Source organism: Paramacrobiotus metropolitanus, unplaced genomic scaffold (genome assembly GCF_019649055.1).
Source record: "Paramacrobiotus metropolitanus isolate TYO unplaced genomic scaffold, Prichtersi_v1.0 Parri_scaffold0000016, whole genome shotgun sequence".
Taxonomy (NCBI): Eukaryota; Metazoa; Tardigrada; class Eutardigrada; order Parachela; family Macrobiotidae; genus Paramacrobiotus; species Paramacrobiotus metropolitanus.
This window is the reverse complement of record NW_026570236.1, coordinates 823767-851281: the sequence shown is the minus strand read 5'-3', so window position 1 is coordinate 851281 and position 27515 is coordinate 823767. Positions and strand designations below refer to the sequence as shown.

The 27515-nt window shown below is 43.8% G+C and overlaps 4 protein-coding genes across 6 annotated transcripts; 1 reads left to right on the top strand and 3 right to left on the bottom strand.

Annotated features, from left to right (window-relative positions):
- Nucleotides 1-354: 354 nt before the first annotated feature.
- On the bottom strand, nucleotides 355-3177 carry LOC129585239 (inositol monophosphatase 3-like). Its single transcript, XM_055477847.1, has 4 exons — nucleotides 2791-3177; nucleotides 2192-2596; nucleotides 1386-1658; nucleotides 355-863 (listed from the first exon to the last, which is right to left on the bottom strand). Exons 1-4 carry the CDS (start codon nucleotides 2992-2994, stop codon nucleotides 615-617), a joined length of 1131 nt encoding a protein of 376 aa, XP_055333822.1. The 5' UTR covers nucleotides 2995-3177; the 3' UTR covers nucleotides 355-614.
- Nucleotides 3178-4873: 1696 nt separating this feature from the next.
- LOC129585218 (synaptopodin-like) lies at nucleotides 4874-12506 on the bottom strand. Of its 2 annotated transcripts, none has more exons than XM_055477819.1 (6): nucleotides 12094-12506; nucleotides 10337-11497; nucleotides 8777-8972; nucleotides 8225-8380; nucleotides 6115-8052; nucleotides 4874-5810 (listed from the first exon to the last, which is right to left on the bottom strand). In XM_055477819.1, exons 2-6 carry the CDS (start codon nucleotides 10961-10963, stop codon nucleotides 5464-5466), a joined length of 3264 nt encoding a protein of 1087 aa, XP_055333794.1. In that variant the 5' UTR covers nucleotides 10964-11497; nucleotides 12094-12506; the 3' UTR covers nucleotides 4874-5463. The 2 variants fall into 2 exon arrangements, with proteins under 2 accessions (XP_055333794.1, XP_055333795.1); XM_055477820.1 differs by having other exon boundaries at nucleotides 4874-5813; nucleotides 10364-11497.
- Nucleotides 12507-19878: 7372 nt separating this feature from the next.
- Nucleotides 19879-23070, top strand: LOC129585251 (uncharacterized). 2 transcript variants are annotated; one of them, XM_055477871.1, is made up of 8 exons: nucleotides 19879-20306; nucleotides 20596-20865; nucleotides 20954-21056; nucleotides 21113-21502; nucleotides 21583-21839; nucleotides 22086-22435; nucleotides 22493-22614; nucleotides 22695-23070. In XM_055477871.1, the coding sequence occupies exons 1-8, from the start codon at nucleotides 20177-20179 to the stop codon at nucleotides 22858-22860; spliced, it is 1788 nt and encodes a 595-aa protein (XP_055333846.1). In that variant the 5' UTR covers nucleotides 19879-20176; the 3' UTR covers nucleotides 22861-23070. The 2 variants fall into 2 exon arrangements, with proteins under 2 accessions (XP_055333846.1, XP_055333845.1); XM_055477870.1 differs by having other exon boundaries at nucleotides 20575-20865.
- Nucleotides 22996-24891, bottom strand: LOC129585252 (uncharacterized). Its single transcript, XM_055477872.1, has 2 exons — nucleotides 24213-24891; nucleotides 22996-24129 (listed from the first exon to the last, which is right to left on the bottom strand). Exons 1-2 carry the CDS (start codon nucleotides 24258-24260, stop codon nucleotides 23287-23289), a joined length of 891 nt encoding a protein of 296 aa, XP_055333847.1. The 5' UTR covers nucleotides 24261-24891; the 3' UTR covers nucleotides 22996-23286.
- Nucleotides 24892-27515: the final 2624 nt, after the last annotated feature.

Genomic DNA, 27515 nt, shown 5'->3' with positions numbered 1-27515 from the left:
AAGATCTGTATACGTACAGTACATGTTTCTGTGTACATATACTGTATCGTATACATGTACATGTACATGTTTCCACTATTTGCTTACACTGTAAATAAACTACAGTATTAACGTAAGAACTAACAAATATTAATATTGTTATATAACATATATTGTTATTTGCTTCATAGAAATGTTTTTGTTGAGTACCACTGTACAGAGCACCATCTCACAGGTTTCAAGTCTGTAAGATCAGCTTTCAGACAATAATAATAACGCATTTTTTTCCTGGTACGGACCAAACTTAACAATTAATGAAAACTAAGCAATAAGTGATATAAAAGCGTACCATCACAGTGTGATCGCACATACATATCACTGACATTATTTTATGTGTAGTATACTTGTCAACATCAACATGCATTCGAAAACGACAACTCACAATTTTTACGCTAAATAATTGTAAGTAAACATGTGTCTTCAGACCGCTTCATAACTTCACAAACTTTAACTTCGGCAAAAGCAAATATCCAATTCAGAATAGGTCAAATAGCATCTGAGCCACCCAGTAATTAATTTGAAAGAATTTCTTGGAATCGTTATTGTTCATTGGTTGAACACTGACAAAGGGTTTTTCATTTTTTCATTTCGGCGTAAGCCTTTCGTGTTCCCGCCACCAGCCAGTCATGCCCGCCGAACGTTCCGATGAAGCCCTTATGAACCAGGACTTCCTGCTTGTCTTTGGGTGGGGAGTAATTAATTTCATCGCCATCCAGCATGGTCAGGCAGCCGCCCAGAGCGCGTAGAATTCCGTGACCGGCGCACAAGTCCCATTTTTTGATTTTGGTTATGTGCAGGTAAGCGTCAGCATCTCCCAAGATAACCTGTATAATACCAGCATTAAAACCACAATTACAGTATATCCATAGAAGTATAGCAGACTAAATTATTAAAAATAAAGCAATGAATTTAAATAAAAGTCGTATCTGCGAGTAGAAAAATAGAATGGAATCAAGATAAATGAATTTAAATCACAAGTAATACCAAATGTCTTGGAACTATGTACGAAAGACATACTGAAAACATTTCGCAATTTGTTATGATACAATAAAATTAGTATCCATACGTGCCGATTTAAGAAGCAAGCAAAATTACCTCAAACAAAAAATTGATACCAACGACGTTGACACAAAGTCAAATACCTGCTCGCGTAAGTGTTTAAAAGTACCATATTCTCCGTAACCCATGATAAAATTTTTCTTTTGTAAACGAGAAGAGTCATAAACTGAAACTAAATCCGCTGCTCGGATAAACTAATACCGTAGATCTGGCGATGAAGCATTACAAAACAGGGTGATAATTTTGATTTAATCCAACCCATTCGGCGTTTACCAGTACGTACTCACCTGTAGCAACTTATCACCGGCACCGCCACGGGGCACCAACTCGAACTTCCTGCCAGCCAGCGCCGTCTGCGTGAAGCCCAAGACGTTGCCGGCATGGCTGGCTGTGCGCGACATGACAATTTTGAGAAAATCTCGTTCCGGGCGGCGCAAACTTTTCAGCTCCGGGCACATTCCGTGATTCTCCCAGGCCCAGTAGGTTATCGGTGTCTTCAGAAATGGTCGGTGCAGTACACCGGCAACCGGCCGGCCTTTTACGGCAATTCCAACCATTACCTGCGTAAAGAATAAATGCACTAATTCTCCTGCCACAAAAGCTATCGTCAGTTAATGTTATCTGTCAAACTAATATTGTCTTCGTAATTAATTACAACCCGATATAAAAATAAAACAAACAAATTAAAAAAAATTAATAATCCTTACAAGTCGGCTTATCGACAATAAATGATGCCAAAGGCATGATGGATGTTCACGAATGGTCAACTAAACTAACCATAAGTAGCCATTGCACTACATATGCATGCATATGCTGCCGTCAACACAGATAACAAAAAAGAACCTTAATTACGTTTCGCGTTATTCACGAAACAAATACCGTGGTGTTATAATTTTCGATAGCCAGGACCATTACAAATTATCGGTAAATAATGAGTTCCAATAATATTATTACCCGAATACGAAACGGGTAAATCAATTTTATTACGACAATAAAATCACCATCAGCTTTACTCGAACCAGTTACTGCGACACGTTCCAGTATAAATGCGCCAAGCAAATTAAAAGCGGAACACGTTTGCAGAGCTGTATACCTGGACGAATTCATAGAGCCCCTCGGTGTATTCCTGCGTGGCATCCAGCGGATCGATCCACACCGTCACATCACCCACACTGGCCTCCTCATCGCCTCCCACCTGTTGCACGAAATCCTCGGGTACATGCTTGGCCACGACATCCAGCACGGCCAAATCCACCGGCTCCACCGGTTTCGTTGAATCATCCTCCTCGGAGATGATCGTCACGCCGAATTTCTGCCGCTGAAACAATCCCACCATCACCTGATGGGAGCGGATATCACCCACCGTCACCGGATCCACATTGCGCTCTTTGTACGTCGTCTCCAGCACACCGGATTGGACGACGTCGCGCACTTGGTTACCGCCCAGTTCCGCCGCTTTGATGGAATAGTACAAGAGATCGCGCAGACTGACTTTGCCCTGCACCATACAAAACACTTGACGATACGGCGCTACATGATGTTTTTTAAAGTTTAATTTAATCACAAATAATATTAAATCAGCGGAAAACCGAAAATTATTTACGGTAGCTTTGATAAAGCGCTGTAATCTAGCCGATAAAACACGGCATGCTGTACAGGGATACACAAGCATCGCAATGGTTTTACACGTACCGTTGCCATTTTTGCTGCACAGGAATGAATGCTGTTTGGAATTTGTGAATGAAAACCAGCAAAAGATGTGATAATTGGTGGCGTGATGGAGGCAGACCAGGATAACGATGAGCGATGGTGCCGAGATCGTGAAAATAGTTTTTCCACGCAGAAGGAACGATTCACAGACTGTCGGTACAAATGGGCTGCAGCATGTAGGCGCATCGGAAAATTTAGAGCTGTTTATCTGAAATTTCGCCCGCGGATATCACCGATAAACGCCGCAACATAAAATGCGGTTAACGTTTACCTGTTATTAATACATATATGGTACAGGAAATGTACCGTGAAAATGAGACTTTTGCAACGTTAAGAAATCGAATGCAGTTCAGCAAATGGTAGTAACTGCGTTCTGGAGAATACTGTGCAAAAAAATTAAGGAAAATTCGTGAATACGTCCAGAACTCACTCACTTTCAGTAATAACTGCAGCCCGAGGGTGGCAGCAATAGTACGGGCTACGTGCAAGATACATAGTCGAAAATATTACTCATATATAGATATAGATACTATGTACTTTGAAGCGAAATTTCGTTGTTATATTTTGTTATTTATTTTTCTATAACTACGTAAGTAATCATTCTAGCCCTAGAGCAGAAAGTTTGTTTTCGTGCGAAGCAATTTCGAAATAAAATTGTGCTCTGCTTTTTTCTGTAAACTCCCAACCGGTTATTTTATTGATATTTTTTCATAAAGTATAATCAGTGTAATGGTGATCGGTTTGCGAGTGGATACGTAGCACAGAGCAGATCTTCAACAGATACACTTCAACAAATTCAACACTTGTAACAGGGTTTTATTTTTCACTCTGTCGAGCATGATCCCTTAAATGATTCCCTTTGCAACCTTTTTAGTGTTCTCAGAGCCGTCGACGGACAGCAAGGAAATTTTCCGATGTGTTTGCAGCTGCAGTTAGCGCTGTTAAATCCATGCTTCACTGACCGATGATGATACGGTGCCGGTTTAACTGCCGAATGATTTCCTATTATTACTTAGCAAATTAATTACTTACTCGTATCAATCATAGAATCGAGCTCAAATTTACAACGTTATCGAACGGCGAAACTTGTCCGGAACTGTTTTGAACGGGTTGGTGTCAGATACGTACTGCAGATTTCAGGATGTAGCGGCGGTCATTAAGCCAGCACATGTACTCGTACATGCAGTTTACACAATGCTTGGTTTTTTCTTTGTTCTGCCCGCCTGTCGTAGCCGCAGAGCGGAGAAACTTGTGGAATTTTTGGTTTTAGTCTTCTACGAGCACTGCATCCACCGACATTTTTCGGTGGATAATTACGTTAGGTTACGAAAACCACCAAGACGAATTTTCAAAAACCACTGCGTGTATATCTTAATTTCGTAAATTCCAGGAGGGCATTACGCAGGTCCAGAAGAAAGGACAGCGTAAGGTGGGACAGATTATCGCAGCGCAGGTCCTGCAGTCCCTCCGTGCACCATCTCTTTCCGCGTTAATGCGAGGATGGGCGCGGATCAGCCGTCTGGATCGCGCACAACGTCGACAAAACGAACGACCGCCATTGGATAAAACATGTATCGGCACTCTAAATACATTTACCAGAATAAATTAGTGATAATTTTATTGTTGTAAGAAAACACCACAAACATTCGCAACATGTAATTCGTGCGTCGTTATTTTTTCTGTGGCGCAAAATATACATAAATTTTAGATTTCACGGCTGCCAGCATTAGCTAGAGTAGTCATCACTGCGAAATGAAAATTCTGGTGCGTAGAATTTCTGCACTGTTGCGCTAAAGGAAACTGCAGTTTCTTGAAATCAATAATGCTACGGCTTGATAGTTATTGCTGAATCGGGCAGTGAATCCACAGTAATAATAACGTAGCTGTCTCTATACGCACGTTTTTAACTCGAATTCAAGCATGTAACTGTGCGCACGTAAAATTCATAAATAAGAATGCATGTAAGGTACAGCAAAACGTCTATAATTCTTATGAACGTTTTGTTTTGATTTTTCAGGGCTAAAAAACATCAAAACATCTTCCACGATTCCATAAATTAGTTCATATTTAATCAACAGAAGCTCCGTTTGATTCGTCAAAGGATATAACATCATACTCAAGAATGCAGATCACATTGTGAAAGATCAGCGTAATATACGCGTGCAAAGAATAAGCAAAGCAAAGAAATTACTGCTGAGTACCAGGTGCATTACTACTCGTAAATAATCTCGTATTTTATACCGGGGAATTTACAAGACTCGTGAGCGAATACCGCAAAAGAATTACGTAGATATTATTGCATCGCGTCCCTAAATACGAGGACGTCACAATACTGCATTCCAAAATTATCGCCAGAAGAAGTGCAGTGTCTCGTATAATTACAGTAATCGGGACTTTGATAAATGAAAGACTTTGCATGAAAATATATAAATCATTCTAACAAATAAATCTGGAACGGAAGTTTTGATCAGTCGGCCGAGCACCGCGTAGATGCTGCTTCTTGCGTTAGTGCTGCTTGATGGCTATTTTCAAAAATCCATAACTATTGCTGCAACCGAGATCGCCGAATGTATTCTGCGTTCCATATCCCAGTGTCCGGTATAAAGGTCACCATGCGCAGTCCGAGTGGTCTTGGCCGTACACGCAAGTCTTCGTTTAGCCGACCTTTGTTTTTGCACTTCGGTGAGCGGAAGTACCGCGGCTACTGGCCACCCTGGTACTCAACGGTGTGTTGGGCAGCGTTGGATTCTTTTCAACCAAACCGTTGACCGGCTGTAATTTATTGGTGGCGATGGTGCTGGTGGTCACAATTGACGCACTGGGAATGGTGCCGCGCATAGGAAGAGCGGAGAAGGGTTGTTTAGAGTGCACAAGCGGCGCGGAATTATCTGCGGATATCCGTGAACTCCGTTTGTTATTGCCGCCGCAACGCGTGCGGCGTTTCAACCAGGCAAAACAAGTTGCCGATGGCAGTATCATTGGTTCTTCATCCACTTGGACATCTGCTAAATCACAATAAATTAAAATTTTATGAACAATACTTTGCTGCCTAATTCAAAACGGCAGTCAGTAGGAAGTGACATTTGCACCAAACTAAAGCAATTTACCGTGATAAATAAAATTAATTGTTCTGATAACCCACAGCCCTTTATTTTACATGCGTAAGACATCATAATTTGCAGACACGAAAAATACCCTCGAGGAAAAATGCATAAAAACTGATTTTAATTGTGAAGCCATATATAATGGGCTTATCGTCGAAGCAACATATTTACATTATAACCTTGGTAATATGATGCTGCTTACCAATTGGGTTAATGCGGTGCAGGGTCTTATTAGCCCCGGCGGAAGGATTATTGATCATGGCATTCTTTAGTACCGACGCGCTTCCTGTCGCGGCATTACTGCGCTGCTTTAAGCCCGTCGTCGATGCCGTGACATTGTCTGCCCGCGGCGTCTCCGGCTTCCCGGCATCTCCACTGCCATACCGTAATCCCGCTCGTGCCAACTTTACACCCTTATTCGGACTGCTTGAGCGGGAGCGTGCCGTCGCCTGCGGGCTGGCTGTTCCGTTAGCAGATTTTGGCGTCGTCGCAGTTGTCACGTCATGCCGTGATGACAGCGGTTGGCGTGTTACCGGAGCCGGACTATTCTCTTTGCCAGACAATACAACCGGTGTTTTCCCACTGGGCAGATCGGTCTTCTGGTCGCGGACCGGTGATGCCGACTTTTGTTCGGCTTTCTTTGAAAGACTGCGATCCGATTGCTTACCGGGTAATTCCGTGACCTTCGGCGCCGGTTGCCTGTCAGTGTCAATCTCGCTCTCGCTGGGTGAATGGTAAGCTGCCGGTCGCGGTACCGGCTGTGACACCGAGCGCGTTAGCGGGCTTTTCGGAAATGTGGAGAGGTTCAGGGAAATCATCGACGACTGATTGTTCACCGTTAGAATGTCTTCTTGTGATGACAGACTGCCGGTTGAATCTCCCGGCTTCAATAACGATGTCGTTGTTGGATGGTTGAACACCGAGACTTTTCGCGTTCGTTCGGTGCCTGTGCCAGATGGCGGCGGCACGGAATGGTTATTGTTTAGCTTTAATTGGGGTTGTTGTGAAGGATGCGGCACAACCGCGCCCACCCGTGGAATTTTCAACGGGGTTTTATTAATATCGATTTTGGGTTGGCCATGTGAAGGCGACGATGACGGTGTGGCGTCATCGCTGTCATCATCACTCAGCGATAATTCGATGGAGTTCCGTGTGATACGCGGCGAGCGCTGTTGCGCATCGGAACGTGTGGACAGGGTCACCGAGATAGAGAGCGCGGATTCGGCCGATTTAACCGACTGGGCTAAGGGCACTTTCAGCTGCTGATTGGCCGTCCGACTACTGGCACCGGAATGTTTTGGCGCGCTGTTACCGTGACTGGGCGAGAGACCGGTATCTGTGACCTTTGTTTCCGGTCCCGGCTGACTGTTGACAAAGACGTGCGGTACTGAAGGTGAATGCCGGATGGGCGGGGGTTGAGCAAAACGGGAATTGCTGGGCGAGCGATTACTGTTGATTGTCAGCTGGTGTGCGGACTTACGCTGGGCGTTGAGAAGACGATTATCACGACTGGATTGCACCTGTTGCGGTACCGGAGATTGTGCAGGCTCCAGCTGCAGCGACGGAACGCTGACTTTTTTCTGGAATTCAGCGCGTGGTAAGATCGGATGCCGGGTGGGTTCTTTGCGGATCTTCAGATTTTTTCCCACCCAATCGAAGCCGGTTTCCACAGTGACCTTTAACTCGGACGGTGCCCCACCCTCCTCGGGGATCTCTCCGATCTGGCTGATCACTTCACCGGCGGCACTATGGTTACCGGAATCTTTGCTGATGCTGGAAGTGTTATCGGTCGTCGTCTCGGCGAGATTTTGCGTTCCGGCTTGAGCCTGTGCCGCGGCCACCGCTTTGGCGTGCGCCAGTGCCTGCGCTTGCTCCTGCGCCTGGGTGCGGGTTAAGAGGTCACGGAATAACTGCTTGAGATACACGTAATCCGGCTCTTCGTAGAACTTGAGCGCACGTGAGTAGCGTAGCAGCTGAGCAAATTCATCGGGGCAGTTAGAACAGATGCTCTCCGCTGCTTCTTCAGCTTTGCGTGCTTTGATAATAGCGCTCTTCTTGGACGTGTCTTTCTCATGGATACCCTGCCAGGGCAGACGCCCTTTAAGGAAGTAGACTAGGACATATGCCAGTGATTCCAGATCTGCAGAAAAATTATGAATATTAGCTGTGACCTTTGCATTCACTTATGTGCCATTGTTTAGAGTCGTATGCCGGCACAACATGTTTTTATTCGGGCTATTAGTAAAAATGCTGACTGTAATTTATTTGGCGTAAATAAGAGATGAGATGATGATCGTTTACACGGCAATTACCATCTCGATATGACAGCGCATTTCCGTTGTGGGCGGAAACCGACATGTAGCGCGGCGTGCCGGATGGACATACAATGCTGTTCTCATTGTAGAGGAACACTCCCTTTCCCTGATCCTTAAGCACCTGGCTTAATCCGAAATCCACAATATAAATCACTACAATAAAGAGATGGATTTCTGCTTATATGTTATTAAGTGCCGATGCAATTAAATAGGGTAAGCGGATCAACGGCTCCGTAAGATGTTCTACATTTTAACGATTACATACTAATCTGAACGTGACTAACAATTATGCATTATCCATAATTTTTGTGATTCATTCGTCCAATACGCGTGATTCATTCGTCCATGCACAAAACCATTAATTATGTTCCATTGCATTTTAATTTTTTTACTCGTCGTTAACAGTGACACTGGAACCAACGTTTCTACCTTATATTACACAAATCGCATAATAATATGTTTCTTTTTCAACGCATTTATTGATATGTTCACTTTGTTATTAGCAGTATTAATTACAGAACAATACTGAGAACTCCTTTATTTTTTTACCATTGTCCATTCCCTCGTTTGGCAGGCCGGTAAGGAAATTTTCTCCCTTGACATCTCCATGGACGACACCTTTATTGTGCATATACTGTAACCGCTCAAAGCACTGCAGTGCAATAAGACACACACAACGTAGGGTGAATTTGCGTTTCATCTGTTCGAAGATGTCATCCAGTGACGGTCCCAACAAATCCATTACCTACAATTTTCCCAGAATTGCAATTTACGCCCAGCACGAAGCGACGTACATTGCCGGTAAATTCTTTACACCATAGAGTACTTGTGATGGAACCGGCAGTATAATGGCACCGGCCGGCCATTTCCGCTGACAGCAATGACAATATGCGCAGATAGGTTAATTTGCTAGTAATGATCGTGCGCAGTGCGCCTCTATACGCTACTGTAGCACCCGGGAATCGAGCCCTTACACGATCATTAAATCGTTAAGTGCACATGACGCTCTATACCGGCGATTGTTACTCCGGTCAACAGTGTTCCGCTTCTGCGAAGCACACGACTGAGGCACTGCATGGGAGTTATTGTATGTTGTTCCCTGATATTACTACGTCTTCCAGTAATCAGGCTAATCAGTGAGGTAAAGATTCACGTACATGGCCGAGGAAAATGTAGTGCCCGGCACGTTCGTTCCACTATTTTGCACAAAGGTCAGCCATGTTGCTATTGTCAATTAAGTGCCCGTGCCTAGAATTTTTTTTCGATTCTTGCTTGTTCCTCACGAACTGATGTATCTTGATTATGTAACAGGGGCCAGAGCTGACCGTGACCTTTTCAGTTATGGTTGTGCAATCAGCCGTCTCGTGGTTTAGCAAATCTTGAAATTTGTCGCCCATAAATGATATAAATGATTTTGTGCATTAATACCAGTATATGCAATGAATTGCATGGAATGTAATAAAGCCAGCTAGAGAAAAAGCCACCCCTGAATCTCACTTTGAAATTTAATTAGTGTCTCATATAGTCTATATTGACCGGTAGCGCTTGTTTACAAATTCAGCGAATTGTATGACTTACTTTTATGCACTTAAACTGTTTAAATATGGATTGTTCATTCGATCTGAATTTAATAAACCCATCTCATGAAATAATCCCATTAAGCGGAAAATTCTCTTATGCCGCGTGGCCATTACCGCTGTCTGTTAATTTATGGAATTAAAATGCTTTTGCATTGTGGTACCATTAATTTGGCATACGTAATGCGAAAAGTAATCACTAAGCGAGTCCCTCACGCATCTTCGTGTGCACTTTTAACTTGATAATCCCAATGGTGAGCGTGATGTGCCGGCACGAGATCACCGGAGATGATCCCGCGCCGCTACTGACTCAACAACTTTGCCTTTGACTGCAAGGTCAACAACTAAGTTCGATTGATGATCGATCTAACTCTCTGGTTCGCTTATGCGACGCAAAACTTCCCCAACAATACACCACGTATCGACATAAACAGCACGATTTATTTCCCAAATAACCGTACCATTCAATAACGTGTCAATTAATTCGATCAAGCGCTCGAAAGGTCAATCCACGCGGTTGCTTAGAACTCACCAGAGCGTTGTGCGCGGGACCACTTACCAATGCGTTGTGAGCAGTACCGCACAATCCATAATAATAACATCGCGGTATTCCCGGCGCATCCCCCAAAATGGAGTAAATATTGTACTCGGCGGATAAATGCCGCATCCCGGTATGCCCCACCGACTCGATCTTAACTGCAAACCGTTTCGCCGACATGGACTTGTGGTAACCATACCGCACTTCCCCGAAACCGCCTTTTGCAAACGCTTCTCCAATGGCAAACCAGATTCCGACATGCATCCCAAATAATTTATCCACTTGCTCTTTTTCATGCGGGATCTGCGTTTTGACCGGTGCCCCGCGGTGTAACTCCGTCCACAGTCCGTCGGACGGGACATCCGCGATGACTTGACTGGACCCGCCCATTCCCAGGTGCTGCTTGATCCTCCCCGGGGAAAAGGCTCCTTCTTTAATCGCCTCTTTTAGTGTCGACCATCCACCACCGAAAATGTTTCGGGACGTTCTAGGGGTGTCCCAGGTGCTGGTGTAATGATAGCCCGGGGAGGTGATTTTGCTGAAGGGACTGTGCAGCGGACTACCGGTGGCCGGTGAAACCCAGGCGCCGCGGGGTGTCTTACGGGTGACACCGGATGACATGGCGGATGTGCGGCGGTCTTTCAGTTTTTCAACCAGGATTCCCGATATATACGCGAAATGGAGGAGAGGAAGAAAAAAATGTCACTCAAGGTCAGACCTTAATTTCTGTGAAGTAGATATACACCGGGAATAGTTGACAAAAGCACCGTTAACGTTGGATCATTAACCAAGTGTCACTCAATAGCCGACGACAGCTGTCGCGACGTATACACGGTGTGATTCTTCGTCACCGGAAATGCATGTTGATTTAGTTGGCTTTATAGTGTACACACACGGCTGGGGATGTGTACATTTCTGTGTGCCAGTCGGGAGCTATGCGGATTCGGCGATTAGGGCCATTAGGAAAAAATAACAGTGATCAGTTGTCGATTATTCAGCGCGTCATTGAGGCCCGGCAGATGGTGCGGAGGAGAATTATGCCGGTTCGTCACCGTGTACCGCGGCGTCAATGCCGCCAGTTTGGAGGTGGATAATGACAACAAGGATGGGCTGGTTATCCCGGCACGAGCAATACCCAGGGTAAATCCCTATCAACTGCATACAAAACATGTTTGATTAAGTTGCGGTAGAGGTAGACAACAGCAGAATATGCCACTTATTACTGTAGTCATTCGGGTGCGCAGGACTTAACGCTTCGGAACACCTTTAGAAAATTACCGTTTCTGACGTCAGGCGTCACGGGAAATCATGTTGTTATCATGTTACCCATAGCATTTAGAAATTTTGATCTTTTAATTACACTGACTGAGTTTCGCTAGCAGAACACTACCAGTTTAATATTGCCGCGCGCATAAGTACAATACTGAATGTACCTTGTTTTTGGGAACGGAAACCAGTGCAAAATTAATTTCATATTTTAGCTCAAAAAATTCAAAGATTATTATTACGGACTTACGTGTACAAGAAAAAACAAAGACCTCCCTTAGTTAGGCATCCAAAGCAAAACATATACAATAAATCTGAGCAACTCTAAGAGAACACAACGTAAGTAAGCATTCAAGACAATAAACAGTAAATCTGAGCAATTTGAAATGAACGTAAGTTTTTGCAAACCATAACAGTGCAGATTCTGAACTTATTACTGCTTTTAAAAAAATGCAGATTTTTTAAACAAACTACGGATTACTTACCTTATCGACAACGCACTTTGTCAGTAAGGCGTTGCGAATTAGGAAAATGCTTGTTGATGATCCAGATTCGAGATCCGAAGAAATTTCTGTAGGTCCATGTAGCTTTGCAGCTTAGCAAAATCAGGACACGGCAACAAACAATCATCCAGCGCGACACAACATTCAGTCTGCTCCTCCAATTCTCTCACACCTTACATTATCAACAGTCAGGACCGTGCACACAAACTGCCTACCGTATCCACCGGAAACCGTGTTCCATCTTAATTCCGGCCCACACGATCAGCGCCCGGGTACAATTCGCCGCGTGGACGAGGCAGATGCTTTTAGGACGGAGCGGGGACTGTGTTCCTTGGAGAGAGAGGGACGCGTAATGACTGTCGAGGGAAACGAGCCCATCAATGAAACAACAGCGGGAGCACTCGCGGATAAGAATATGCCTCAATGCACACTGATTAACCGTGTGCGCGGTGCGTGTATAGTGTTTGTACAGGACGTTACATAATGCGCCGCACACCGGTCGACCTGATTGTCCCGTACGTACAAAGGGAAAAGAGTGCGGGACCGGCCGTTAGACAGCCAACTAACGACCGATCCTGTCATTCCATAATTCGTACAATTAACAATGCTTTTAGGTAAGGTACGCGGTATAAACGCTAAAGACTCTCATATACATACATTGTACACGCTAGGCTGCACCTGGCCATGGATGCGCTCAACGCACGGGTGATGATTTTGTTTCGGATTATCGATCACCGCTCGATGCCTGATGCCGGTCGATTGTGGTTTGCGTGCCGGTTTTCTCCCTCAGTCCCTTCGTTTTCTTGCAGTGCGCCAATGTTTTACCTGTACTCGACCTCTACCCGCGATGGGCTACGCTTAACGGAGTTTATACGTTTCCGGTTGGCAGTGGTTAGTTAAAGAATCGCTCCTGTTTGAGCAAACAGATTGAATGAGCTGGGACTGCTGCACGGTACGTTCAGGCAAAGGCGAACGGAAAAACGGTAATGGAATGTGCTGTAATATTGATCGCCGGTGTTTGGACGAAATCCGACATTATACTAGGGACAATTTGTAATTTGTATTATCTAGAAAACTGTTGCGCTCAACAGTATCTTCTTTATTGTATTTCAGTCTTCGAGAATATTAGTTTCGTAAACTGTCAGAACTTTATACAAGCACTGCGAGGTAAAAGACGGTCTTTTATTTTGACAGGAGGTCTCTTATTTTGGCAGCAAATAGCTTTGCGATGTGGACAATACAGTTGATGATCAGATTATATCAGCATAACGTACTGTACATATAAATATACGAAAGAACAAAATATGTACATTTTGTAATTTGGTGTTTACTGTGGTTATTTTGCATATTTCGGCGCATTGTTTACATAATAGTTACAATAATTACAGTATATTGGCTGAATAATTAGATGACCATGATTTATGTTTCCGTACATCGAGACATGATCAGTACTCGACCAGATCAAAAAATTTTAAAAGAAACAATCCTACGGTAACAGGTACTACCCCGGTTTAAAAAAGCCTCGTTTTTAAGATCAGATTTCTAGCTCACCAGCACCTGTTTCTTTCTAACTTGATCTGTGCATGGTACTGGCGCAGACCCCATTAAGCGTTTCTACCGGCGTAAGAACCCCATCAGAAATTGGAACACTATTTTTTTTGTCAACCACAGCACACGAAAGTACTGCCCAAGAGCGGTGCACGCCGTACGTAAATAACAGGGAGGTATGAGCGAACTAATGTTCGGATGCTGGGTCAGTGCAAAACAGCGGCTATTGAGGTGGTGGTTGGGAGCTAGTGTAGTAAAGAAGGCGTGCGAACTAACTATATTTTCGCTGTTGTTTAACGCGAACGCCAATGCAAAACCAGTCACAGTTTATCAGTTTTATTAATAAAAATAGCCCTGCGCTGTGAGCGAGCGCTGTAACAAATTAAACGCTTGAAAAATATTGCCAACAACAGTCACATTAAAACACAGCTATTATCACATCGCTGGAGAAAAACAAAAAACAACATCGACAGCATAATTAATTATAGAACAAGCGCGTCGATCTTAAGTTCTACCAAAACCGATTTCGTTTTACCCGAGATGTCCTGAAATGTTGTCTTTCTTGGCGTAGGATTTCACGTGTTAATCCATCCAGGCGTTGAAGGCAGCCTCAGGCAGCTGTCTCTAGGCCAGCCAAAACTCCCCGCGGGCTGCTCAAATACACTGTGAAAAAACCCGACTTTGTTAAAATCTGTCAGCACAGATTCAAAGTTTTATAATATAATCGGCTTTTATTAATTCATTTATCTAAACCTAATAAAATGAGAAATTGAATATAAAGTTACGAACCGAAATGACGAAGCAATCAAAATACGAACCACCTAAAATAATAAAAGAATTCTATGAAAATAAACGATAAAAGTAAATGAACAGAAGATCATGCATTCCAAATACGGCGAGCTACGGAAAAATACTGTGTAGTAGGTTTGCTAGTATCAGCAAGTACAGGGATTTATTTAGCTGAACCACCTTTATCACATACCTTGCTTAACGCGGTCTCGCTGGTTCCTGCTGTCCGCCAGACGCCGCGAAGTTCAGGATACAATAACGACTGGTGGCAAGTCAAACAAACGAAATCATTTTGTAGTAACTGCAAAGGTGATAAAATAACTTATTGGCAAGACTTTTGACTCCATCTACTTCATCTGAGGACACTAAAACGGTAACTTGCAGTCTAACACTCAAACTGTGGTGACTTACTGTAGTGAATGCGACTCCGCTTTCCGTTGACATGGCTCGTTCTCCATGCCGCTGCTTCTCCTCCATAACTTTTCAGCTAGCCCTAGGTTGTGGCGGGGTTTTTGAGGACAAATCAGGAAAGGGAACGCGAGAACGGGCATAAACGTCATCAGCCCAAAAGTCAGGGAACAAGCGAAGTCGCTCAAGCTTGCAAGGAATCCCCAGTTCAGAGCCATTTTGCCCATGGTGCCGAACCGTATTATTAAATTTACCGTAAAAATGAAAACTGCTTTAATAAAAATAAGTTTTGCAGGACCAGAAGCGAAATCGTTGAAACGGCAAAAACTTTAAAATTGTACGAGAAGTGAATACTGAATAATAATGTTTACTGACTGCAAAGCCTGAAAACCCGCGTCCAGAGCAACCTCTAAAAAAATACAACCTTTATTGCGATTTAGTCCCTACCCAGGCGCGCAGGTCCTGGAATTACTGCCAGAACACTATTCTTATAGTTGCGTGAAAGAACAGGACAGTAATAATTACTTATGTTTATATATTTTGTACTTATATGCTTTTTTCTTTCGCCTTACTGTCGCTTAGTCTCCCGGCGTTAAAACCCAAAACCTCCAGCAGCATTAAATTTAATTTTAATTTCGTGAAATTTTCAACAAAATTTTCAAAACAAAATGGAGTAAAAGGGAAAGCATGGAGAGACTAAACTGAAAATCTGGCCTGTTCTTTCTTACAACTGTACAGTCTTATTTTATTACAATCGCAATAAGGTAAAGTGTAACGGAACAGATTGCCACAACAACAATAATCGGAAAACATGAGATCGGACACTAATCTGAAACAGCATCATTGTCGACCGTGCTGAGGACGACCGGCGAGGAAGAACGACTAGCGTGCATGAACATTGAACAAATTACTTGGGCCTGGTACTGTCCAGTCCTTGTTAGATTTATTTAAAAAGATAACATATGAGCAAGACACAGCAATAGTCATTAAGTTTTTAAACAGCGACTTCGATTGCGGTAAGGCGGTAACCGGCCGGATGGTGTTGGCTATTTTGTCCATACTGATCATGGCGTCACGTGCGACCATTCCCCTTGAACCTATTGCGAGATGGTAGTAGTCCGCCTGCCAGCCGGCGCCGGTTAGTTGTTGTACCAGCGGGGTGTAACGCGTGTGTTTCCGTGCCTCGGCATTGGCGAATCCCTGTACGGTCTCAAAGGGAATGGTCAGCTCCGCTAAAATAAGACGCTTCTCCCGGCGGTTAATGCAACACAAGTCAGGAGAAAGGGAAGTAGGGAAGACATCAACAGGGACAGTACTAACATGAGTCTCATAGCTGTTAGGATTGAGATCACATAGAACTTCCCATTTAGTTTTATCAGCCACACCGGTCAAAGAGAGAAAGATAGCTTGTAAGACGCTGTTATGCCGCCAAGTGTATCTGTGGCTATTAAGCGATACCGGACAGCTATTAATTATGTGACACAGAGATCCTTTATCGGCCCCACACAAATCACACTTGGCTGACACAATCTGTCCCCACTTTAGCAAATTGGTAAAAGAGGGAGAAATATTTAGAGCCGATTCGATCATAAAGGAAACGATGTTCTCAGAAAGATCATACAAAACGGATTTCCAAGGAGCATCAACTATCTGTGCCTTTGCGATTTCCCGCCACGCTCCCTGCTGAATTAATGAGTCGATGCGGTTTTCTTTAGAAGCGGACACATGTTGCCTCACTTTCTTATTCACCAGCCTCTTAATTGCCGATTTATTAGACCCCGATTGCCTGCCGGCTTCGACCGTGGACTGCACAATGTCCACAACAACAGAATCATTAGCACAAGCTGCGCTAACACCCTCCCCAGCCATTACTGCAACAACAACATCTGCAGAGCATATTGCATCAGCGATGAAAGCTGCATGTGCTTGCAGATACACAGATTTTACCGACTTTAGGTTTAATCCCTCGTTCACGTAAAAGAAATCACAATTAGCAGAAACAGTCAAATTTAACCATTTTTTCAGATATTTATTAACAAGTGCTTCGAGCGAGTTAACCGTAGATAAGCTAAGATCGTGCATTGTCAAGACAAATCGCATGCATGACATAACGTATTCATTGTAAATTCGTACTTTAAAAACGCTGCGCAAGTTGAGATGGTCAACTTTCTTTAACAATGCATCCAGGCTCGAAAAAATTAAACTTCCACTGTTAACCGATTGATTTTTATTAAAAATATGAACACCCAGAAATTTCATAGGATCGTTAGAGATATTTGAAATGCTCTCCCCATTAATTTCAAAAGCAGTATCAGACGAAATTCCCTTAGAAAGTGAAAAACAGCGGCATTTGCCGGCATTTAAATGCAACCCGATGGACTTCATACGCACATTTACTTCACGTAGCAGTCTCTTCATGCTGGCTTTATTGTTAGTAACAAGCGTCAAATCATCGGCGAATGCGAGAGAAACTATTTTTTTCTCTGGAACGCTATCAAACGCAATTCCACGTTTTTGATTTTCTTCCAGAAACTCAATTACACAATTAGATGCAATAAGGTACAGCGAACAACTCATAGTATCACCCTGGAACAGTCCGACATTGAAAGGGATACGCTCAGAAAACGTATCGTTATGATAGACTTTAATCGCCAATCCCGTGTAATAATTATTAATGTAACTGATCAAATATTCAGGGACGTTATATCTGCGTAACGCCGCTAAAAGAACGTCCTTACGCACGGAGCCGTATGCATTAGCTACGTCCAGCCATGCAACATGCATAGCGCGTTTCTTCGAACGCTGTTGCTCAATCAGTTTGAGCAATTTTAAAGAATGTTCTCCACACCCGTTGGTCGCCTCGATAAATCCCTTTTGAATATCCGTATTGATTATTTTGTTTTTTACGCAATAGGACATTAATCTTTTCGAAATTACTGAATGAAAAACTTTGCCGATACAGCTGGTCAGCGTGATCGGCCGATAATTACCCGGATCAGAGCTGTCCCCCTTTTTAAATAACAGCACCGTCTTACCCACCTGCCATGAACTGCACGTCGTACCGGTAGACAATAATCGGTTAAACATATTAGCTAAGAATGTATGTACAGCCGGATACGGTTTCAAAAAAGAATAATTAATACCATCCAATCCTGACCCGGCAGCTGCGTCCTTCTGTGCCAAAATGTTTTTGATATCGGAGGGGAAAATAGGCGAATTATCAAAGGCGGTGGTTATAGGATTTAGTTTTAACTTATTCACCCAAGAAAAATTTAGAGGAGGGAGATTTTGTGGGTTACAGACATTGGTAAAGTATTCTTCGATATCGGACATTTTAAGGGCATCAGAAGGAGCATCGGCTGGAGACTTTAAATTTACGTCAATGAAATTCCACATTCGTTTCCGAAACCAGCTATCGTTTTCCTTACGTTCGGCATTAAACCTCAGCTGCGTGATTTTGGCTGACAAAGTTTTCCGGATAGTCTTCAGATACTTCAGTCTTTCCGCATATGATAATAAAAACTCCCTATCAGCTGACCTCATCCTGCGCTTATTTCGTTTCAGTTTATTTATTTCGGTACACACTTTCTCCCTTTCCCTGATCAACGCAGCTGGTACTGCAAATTTACAGTTTTTACTAAAAAACTTCCCTTGTGACTGTCTGCATTGTAGTACTAGTAATGCATACTGCGCTAATCCCCATGAAAAAATCTCGAGGCATTCATGTGCGGCCCAGAAACGTAAATCGCATGCAGAAATGAGTTGATTGCAAAAATCACCAAGAAAAGAATGAAAACGGACCGGTGCGGTATGATGCAATTTATACCAGTTCGGAGGAAGTATTTTCAGACGAGAGGTATTAGAAGATATTATAGTTTTAATATCCATTTGCACGTTACCGTATACCACGTCATGCAGATGTTGCCTAAGTCGTTCTTCCTGCCGGATTGAATGATTGGTGGGTTGACACATGGTGGTTTTTTTTTAAACAAAGAACAATAATCCGGTGTTGTTGTTGGTGGCAAAAACAAAGGTTCCGTAGTTTAAGAGATGGATCACGGCAGCTTTCGCAAAGAAAGCACCAGTTTAATAACACATCCGCTAGTAAAGGTGGACTTTTACAAGCAACTTGACCAGCCAGCTCAGAGCAGCAATCGCAAGTGAGCAGCAATCGCAAGTGAGCAGCAATCGCAAGTGAGCAGCAATCGCAAGTTGCCATTGCCGACAATACGCATTTAAGCATGTGGATTGTGCGGTGTGCCAACCGCACAATCAGAAAGCTACATGATTTTCGCCACACTCGCCAACCGCCCAGAGCGCTGCTTGTAGATCCCTACGGCGGTCAGAGGCCAGCGGCTAGTTTAAAAAGTTTGGGTCTAGTGGCCTGCGATCAACATCAAAGCTGACACATGCGTAGCCGCTCGAACAGCCGCTGAGTTGCTTGTATCTTGGCAGCGCCCAATTGTTTTGTTAATGGCACCGGAAATACAAATTTTCAAATCTGCCGTGGAAACCGGGTACCGTACGAGTAACAATACATATGCCGGTGACGTTGCTTCCGTCCACAACACACGCAATGCAAAAAATGTTAAATTTGAATGTGGGCTTTGCTGTTGCGAGTGCCAGATAGACGTTAGTACGGTATGTACTGACAGTAATTTATTGTGAAATGCAGGTATAAATTACCGATAACGTTTAAATTAGGTAGATGTGATCGTAATTTAAAAAAAGAAAAATTTGTTATAGAAATCTGCATAACAAATTTAATTATCCACTTATATTATACGAGGAGGTGCAGTTACATCCTTCTGTATATGTGGCGTAAACAAAATTCTGCTTTAGTTTACGATGTCGCGACGTCTGCCGTAAATGGATCACAATCATGGCATTATACACCGATTACCCGTGAGCATTATATTGCAACTGGTGAAACCAGTGCTACAGGGTGAGGCGCTAATTACCGTATTATCTGCAAGAAAAGATTCCAGAAAAAGCTTCTTGTACAATGATTGCTCTGTTTGTGCTGACATTAAATTATGTCACATTTCTAAAACATCACTTCGCTAGCAATATGCCGGCTTTTGTTGATATTCATAAGCATTGCTGTCAAGGTGGTTGTAGGTTTTTCTTGTCATATAGTTTATGATTATATTAATTTTGTAGAGCACAAAAGTATTGTATTCAGGTATCATGCTAATTAGTTCTGCCAACTTCCGGCAACAGTGAAACATCAATATTGGATTTGTAATCGAAAGTCCAGGTACTGCAGAATGTGATTGTATAGAGACACTGCAATGTACATTCCAAATTAACGACAAAAATGTTGTGGTCATCTTTCGGTGTTCTGCTTGGCATTGCTCAAATCCGATGTGCAAACACACAAGTGTCTCTTTCACCATGGGATCTGATTGGTGGAGCCAGGAATTCGTCTTTGTCCGATTTTAGCAACGGTAATTATTCGTGAGTGCATATATACCAGCTGAAGCAATCGTCATAAAATTATTGCGTTAATGCATATTACTAGTTTTGATTATTACTTATTATCTATATAAAACTACTGTAGTCTTATAAAAAGTAATAATCGAAACTAGTAATATGCATACACTTTTTTTAACACTTAACATCCCGATTTAGTTCGCAAGATTTTTGAAATGTAATCACCAAAATTTATGAAGAATATCTACTCTGTATTTTCTGTACGATTGATTTTACCGGTAGAAACTAAGTTAATTAACCCAGCGGCAGCTCCACAAAATGGAATCTACTTACCGAAAATCTGTGATGCCGACGATGAACAGCCATTACATCTGGAATCAACGGACGTCAGTCAACAGCCTATCTTTATGCTGAATGATTTCTCGATGCGGCTGACTGTAGCTGCCTGGATAAAGCTTGGTCTGCTTAATGTGGCTGGCTCGTATGGCATTCACCAAGTGGCAGTGACGAATTTGGACATGACCCCAGAAGCTATAGAAAATGCGCTAAACGTGGCATGGGAATCTCAAATCAGTAAGCTTGGCTACGCTGCATTCTCGCGAACGGTTGTAAATGTTGCTTTGAAATCGAGGGGGATCGACCTTTATTCTATCAATTACAGGCGCGACGGAAACTGATCTGGCAAAGTATGTTTCCGAGGCAGCCTACAGAATCCGGATATATATCGTGGAATTCGACCAATATCGGTGGTTTACACAAACCGGGTAACCTTTTCATACGTCCATTTTCACATACTTTTTTGCACTTGGAAAAATTGCAGAAATCCTGTAGTTCGTATCACTTACACGGTCGCCATTGTTAATACAACGGATTTCATGCAACTCCCATCCGAAATTCAACGTATGCCCTTGCCTTCACCAGAAGCGTTTTCAGCCCGACTACAAGCGCAGAATATTTCCGTGTTCGTCGGGTCAATCTTTCGCGGCTGGTCAGTTATTCTCCCTTTGAACACATCAAACGCGGAAGCTGCGCGATCCATTAAGGAAATTCTGCAACCGGAACTGTGTTGGGATACGTCGAGACTGTCTAACGTAACCAACGACACAAAGGTCAACGACATGCTGATTAAGACAGGACCGCGCACGTTCCAGAGCATGAGTGCCAAAAGAAGTGCTTCTACGACGTCAACAGATGCGACATTGACCCAAGTGTAAGAGAAAATTAGAAAATTCTATATACTGAACAGGCTCCAAATAAAATGACTGGTTAGTGTACTGTCAACTACTACAGGAACACACCGCTCATTTTACCGTTTTCGGTTGTCATCAATGGAACCGCTCTCCCGCCGGCGCCAATACTACTGGGTCGTGTCAGTTCTAAAATCCGATCAACGATGTCGGATGCTGACATGCAACCGTTGGATAGCTGTTTTCAGTTTGCGCTGGACCGACCAATTGACTTTCAGGAGACAGAAACCGTAGCCAATGGAATTACACACTATCTGCAGTCGGTTTTACCGGTGTCATCTTGGTCAGCTGCACTACCAGGTATAACTGATATCAGCATACTTTTGCGTTTATCTAGTACTTCGTTCTTGGTCTAAAAAGAATAGTTACCATAAAGAACGCAGAACGCAATAAACACTAAACAGGACGTAACCTACAATCTTGTACGCATCTGCCTGGTTTATGAGTTCCATCCAAACGAAGCTGCGTATTAAGCTCGCTGTGGAAAAATTTACTCGAAGTGTATTTGGTCGAAATATTTGTAGTTGACTAGCATTTTTACCTTAGATCCAAGTTCAAGAAATCAACCTGATAAGGAAACGAAAGGTACATTCGGACTGTCTGCCTGGTTTCTGGATACCACCGGAACGAAGATTTGCATTCAGCTCGCTGTAGCAGTCAACATTGCGGATGTGGTTTTCTATCTGGACGCTACCTTACCAGTGTACGCTCCCATCTATGCAGGCGTTCACGGGAAGAGAATCGCACTCAGTAACACTTCTTCCGTCGGTGTGATGACCGCAAAACGCACATCTTCTACAAATGCGAGTGCACCAGGAGCAGGAATTACAGAGCGTTACGTACTGGATTTGGCAATGACCGACATCCGTCAAGAATCCGAGCATGTCACTTCTACGGTATGACTGGATCACTGCAGCCTCTAAAGAAAGTGTCCAAAGTTTTTGTTCGGCTAGATGGTGGACCAAGTGGTAAAAATAGCGGTCGAAGCATTTCAGGCAGAAAACCCACTTCGTTTGAATAGCAACCGTCTGAACTTGACCCTAAATGGATATAAAGAGTTGTTAAACATGAATCTGTAAGTGCATGCGAAAGTATTCTGGCAATTTTTTTCCCGACTGCATGATTCATTTGCATCTTTTCATTTAATGAATTTAGGGAAAAGATTCTTAGGTTTGAATTTTCTATAACCAAATCCGGGGACGAGACACCTTGGAATCTTTGGAAATTTCCAACGCGAAAAACATTGGCAAAAGTATTGCAGAAATTTCGAAGCTGGTGGCTGCCTGCGGAAGGACGCCCTGTTGTTGTACCGATGGAGTAACTTTTTTAAACTTATTATTATGGTGTCAGTATACAACATACGGTTGCTCGCGCAGCCTCTACAAAGTTGGCACTAAGCTGATGAGGTGGGGATAAAAACATACCCGTACTTAAAAATTCTATACACAATGCAATGTAAGTACTCGTGCACTATAAGAATTTTAATGCAGATTGTACGCGGTGGGAAAATGTTGCTTCTGCTTGCGAAACTACTGAGAAAAAATCTTAAACTTTGCTTAATCTTAATCTTAAAACTTTGCTTAAGTAAAACCTGCGTCAGGTCTGCACTGACTCAGATCGGAGGATTCGAACGCGCAGAAGAACCGAACCCATACTCTCCAAAATCTGCAGAATTCAGAATTTTTTAGCAGAACACACAAACTTCTACAGTACACCCGAGCACAGAAGATAATATCAGCCAGAGTTGTCATGCCTCTGTCACTTCCCGGACCATTTCGTCGTCGTCGGCCATCTCACCGACCAAGCGCATGTACTGGTCTATGCGCTGCACATCCAACAACGGTCCTTCGCAATGCAGATGCTGCTCCAGCAGTTCCACAATATGCTCCTCTTTGATTTGTTCGCGCGTGAAGACGGCAACGGGAATACGGAACTCTATTAATGGTGTGCCTTGGTAGCTGAGCATCGTCAGAACATAATCCTTCCAGATCACACGATCACAGCATAACAGTAACAATGACAAATGTTCAGCGATACCTTTTATCAGCGTACCCAAGTTCCATGGAGAAGCACCAATCCACGTTGGACTGATCTTGATCGATCGCTGGTGCAAGATCAAACGGCCAACACCTTGCGTGCCGGAATAATGTAGCAGGCCTTCAACTCGATCTTGCGGTATATCAGCCCAATAATCGTCGCGCATGTCCCAAGTACTATAAGTTTCCGGTGGTTTGGAGAAGCAGATGGTGTGGGTGGCGGGTGTTACGTACTTAAAAAGGCAAGCGTAAACTATGTAATCAAAACTCCACGTTTGTGGTAACGAAGGGTCTGGCGAGGGTTGTGCTACACGCACATCTTGGCACAGCTCCACCGACTTGAGAATGGCTTCCCACAGCGAGCAGATGCGGCGGCAGCGCAGACGATCGATAGTGTCCATCATCAGGAAGACCTCTCTCAACACTTCCAATGGAGGCTTCGACTTCAAGCCATCCAAGCCATAGTCACTATCGTTCAGTGGCTTTATCTGCTTATTATCGACTTCTGATTCTTCAGTGTTCTCGGCTAATCTTTCTCTCTCGAACTCTCTTTCCTAGAGCACATAATGGAGATACCATAATTGTAGTATGAGAAAAATGTTTAGCAAAAACCGAAGGCATTATAACAACCACTTACAATGACGCTATGTCGAAAACTGTTGTTCTTCCGCGTAATGTAGTGCATTTGCTGGCCGAGAATTTTAAAAAAACGAAGTTCGAAGCGCCATTCAACCTCTTATAACAGCAGCGATGCAACAGATGGCTGTAAAACCCAGTAACCGTTTGGCACACTGCAGGTCCGCATGACGAAATGGTCCGGTGGAAGGCGCTTGGGCTCAAAGCAATCTCGTGAAGTATTGCGAATCTGGTCGTCCGGAATCACTTCGCGATGTTCCTGCTCACCCATGATTACCTCTATCCCCGAGCCCACTGAACACGGGAGCGACGGTTTTCGCATATTCCCAGGATACCATTTCCATGGAAGTTCCGGGCCGTCATGCAGTAGCACCATGACACTGTCTCCCGCTTCTGCACAGCCGTAGTCAAAGGAGGAACGGTCCCAAACCTCCTCGTAGGGGACTAACCTAGAATGCTGTGTGGGACTTCCGAAATAAATACTTAGTAACGAGACGCGGTAGCGTGCTATCGTTCTCTGGCTTCTCTTCCAGGCCTATAACATGACCGCGCACCATCACGCCGTCGATATTCACATCCACAGCGTTCCACGCTGTCTCCCGTCGCTTAATGTGTTCGTACAGGTGCATTATCTTGGGGTATCTTAGCAGACTCAGACAGCAAAGATAGCAATTCTCAACTGCCATACCTAAATCCCTCTCGTGTCAACTTGACACCCTTATTCGGACTGCTTGAGCGGGAGCGTGCCGTCGCCTGCGGGCTGGCTGTTCCGTTAGCAGATATCGGTGTCGGCGCTGTTGTTGTCACGTCAAGCCGTGATGACAGCGATTAAGTTGGCACGTTACCGGAGCCGGACTATTTTCTCAAGACTGCGATCCGATTGCTTACCGGGTAATTCCGTGACCTTCGGTGCCGGCTGCCTGTCAGTGTCAATCTCGCTCTCACTGGGTGAATGGTAACCTGCCGGTCGCGGCACCGAGCGTGTCAGCGGGCTTTTCGGAAACGTGGACAGGTTCAGGGAAATCATCGACGACTGATTATTAACAATTAGAATGTCTTCTTGTGATGACAGACTGCCAGATGAATCACCTGGCTTCAGTATCGTTTTGGGATGGGAAAATACTGAGCTTTTCGTGTCCTCTCGGTGCCGGTGCCAGTTGGTGGCGGCACAGAAGGGTTATTGTTTAATTTAGTTGAGGCTGTTGGGAAGGATGCGGCACAACCGCATCCACCCGCGGAGTTTTCAACGGGGTTTTGTTGATATCGATTTTGGGCGAAATTCCCTGTAACACGCGGGGAGCGTTGTTGCGCATCGGAGCGCGTGGACAGGGTTACCGAGGGTCCGAGACAGCAGAATGTGATTGTACAGAGACAGTGCAGTGTACTTGTACATTCCAAATTAACGACCAAAATGTTGTGGCCATCTTTCGATGTCCTGCTTGGCATTGCTCAAATCCGTTGTGTAAACACACAAGTTTCTATTTCACCATGGGATCTGATTGGTGGAGCCAGGAATTCGTCTTTGTCCGATTTTAGCAACGGTAATTATTCGTGAGTGCATGTTTGTCAGCTGCAGCAATCGTCATAAAATTATTGCAGTATTACTAGTCTTGATCATTTAATACTTAATATAATACTAAACTCTGATTAGACTTAACACCCCAATTTAGTTCGCAATTGCAAGTTACCTGAAAATGTAATCGCCAAAATTTATAAAGAATATTTTTTACCTGTTCTCGATCTATTTGGATTCACTCATGTGGGTGTAACAGCATTAATTTTACCAGTAGAATCGCACCCAGTAGTATCTCCACAACATGGAGTCTTCTTACCGAAAATCTGTGATGCCGACGATGAACAGCCATTACATCTGGAATCAACTAACTTCAATCAACAGCCTATTTTTATGCTAAAAGATTTCTCGTTACGGTTGACCGTAGCCGCCCGGACAAAGCTGGGGCTGCTCAATGTAGCTGGTTCCTATGGTGTCCATCAAGTGGCAGTGACGAATATGGACTACCCAAGAAGCAGCAAAAAATGCGCTAAACGTGCCATGGGGATCTCAAATCCGTACGCTTAGGCTACACTGCGTTCTCACAAGTCTTGTACAGTCTGTACAGTTTGCTTTGAAACGAGGCGCTATTGACCTTTATTCTATCAATTACAGACTCGGCGGAAACCGAACTGGCGAAGTATTTTTCCGAGGCCGTGTATAAAACTCGGATATATATCGTGGAATTCGACCAATATCGGTGGTTTACACAAACCAGGTAACCTTTTCATCCGTCCATACGAACATTTTCTACAACATTTCATTGCACTTGGAAAAAATTGCAGAAATCCCGTAGTTCGTATCACTTACACTGTCGCCGTAGTTAATACAACGGATTTCATGCAACTTCCGGCCGAAATCCAACGCAAGCCCGTGCCTTCACCAGAAGCGTTTTCTGCCCGACTACAAGCGCAGAATATTTCCGTTTACACTGGGTCAATTTCCCATGGCTAGCCAGTATTTCTCCTTTTGAACACATCGAACGCGGAAACTGCACGATCGATTAAGGAAGTTCTGCAACCGGAATTGTGTTGGTATACTTCAAGACCGGCTAACGCTACCAACGCCACAGATGTAAGCGGTATGCTGATTAAAACACGACCGCGCCCGTTCCAGAGCTTGAATGCCAAAAGAAGTGCTTCTATGGCGTCAGCAGATGAGACATTAACCCAGGTGTAAGAGAAAACAAAAAGGCCGTGACTGTACTGACATGATCGGGGCAGTACTGCACTGTATTACGTCATCTTCGTACAGCTAGTTGGCTTTGTTGTACGTGCACGGTGCAGCTACGGTGTAGCTGGCACACGTCCATTGAGTGAATGGGCAAATGCAGCGGTGATTCTGGTCTACAGAATCAGTCTTGACGAGTCTTGATTCTAGCTTGGTTCTAGATTCTGCGCGCATATTCCATCTTGAATCTAGTTCTGAGTATCCGGATGTCAGTGTGACCTTCGTTAGGGAGCTAGAGATAGTTCTTTAGCGGAAGTCGTGTGGATCAGCCAGACCATCGGCTGATCGGGATCCCTGTGTGTTCGTGTGTGTGGTGTTGCGTGTTTGGTCGTGATCGTGTTGTTGGTAATATTAATAAGAGCTTATTAATATTTCCGTGTATCTTCCACAAGTCAGTCCAGATTCTACTCTGCTGACGTGAGTCAGGTTGGTCGTGTATGCAATATTGTGAGTACAAGTATTGCAGAGCATGTCAGTACTGAACAATTCTCGTATATACAAGGACTGGTGAGTGTACTGTCA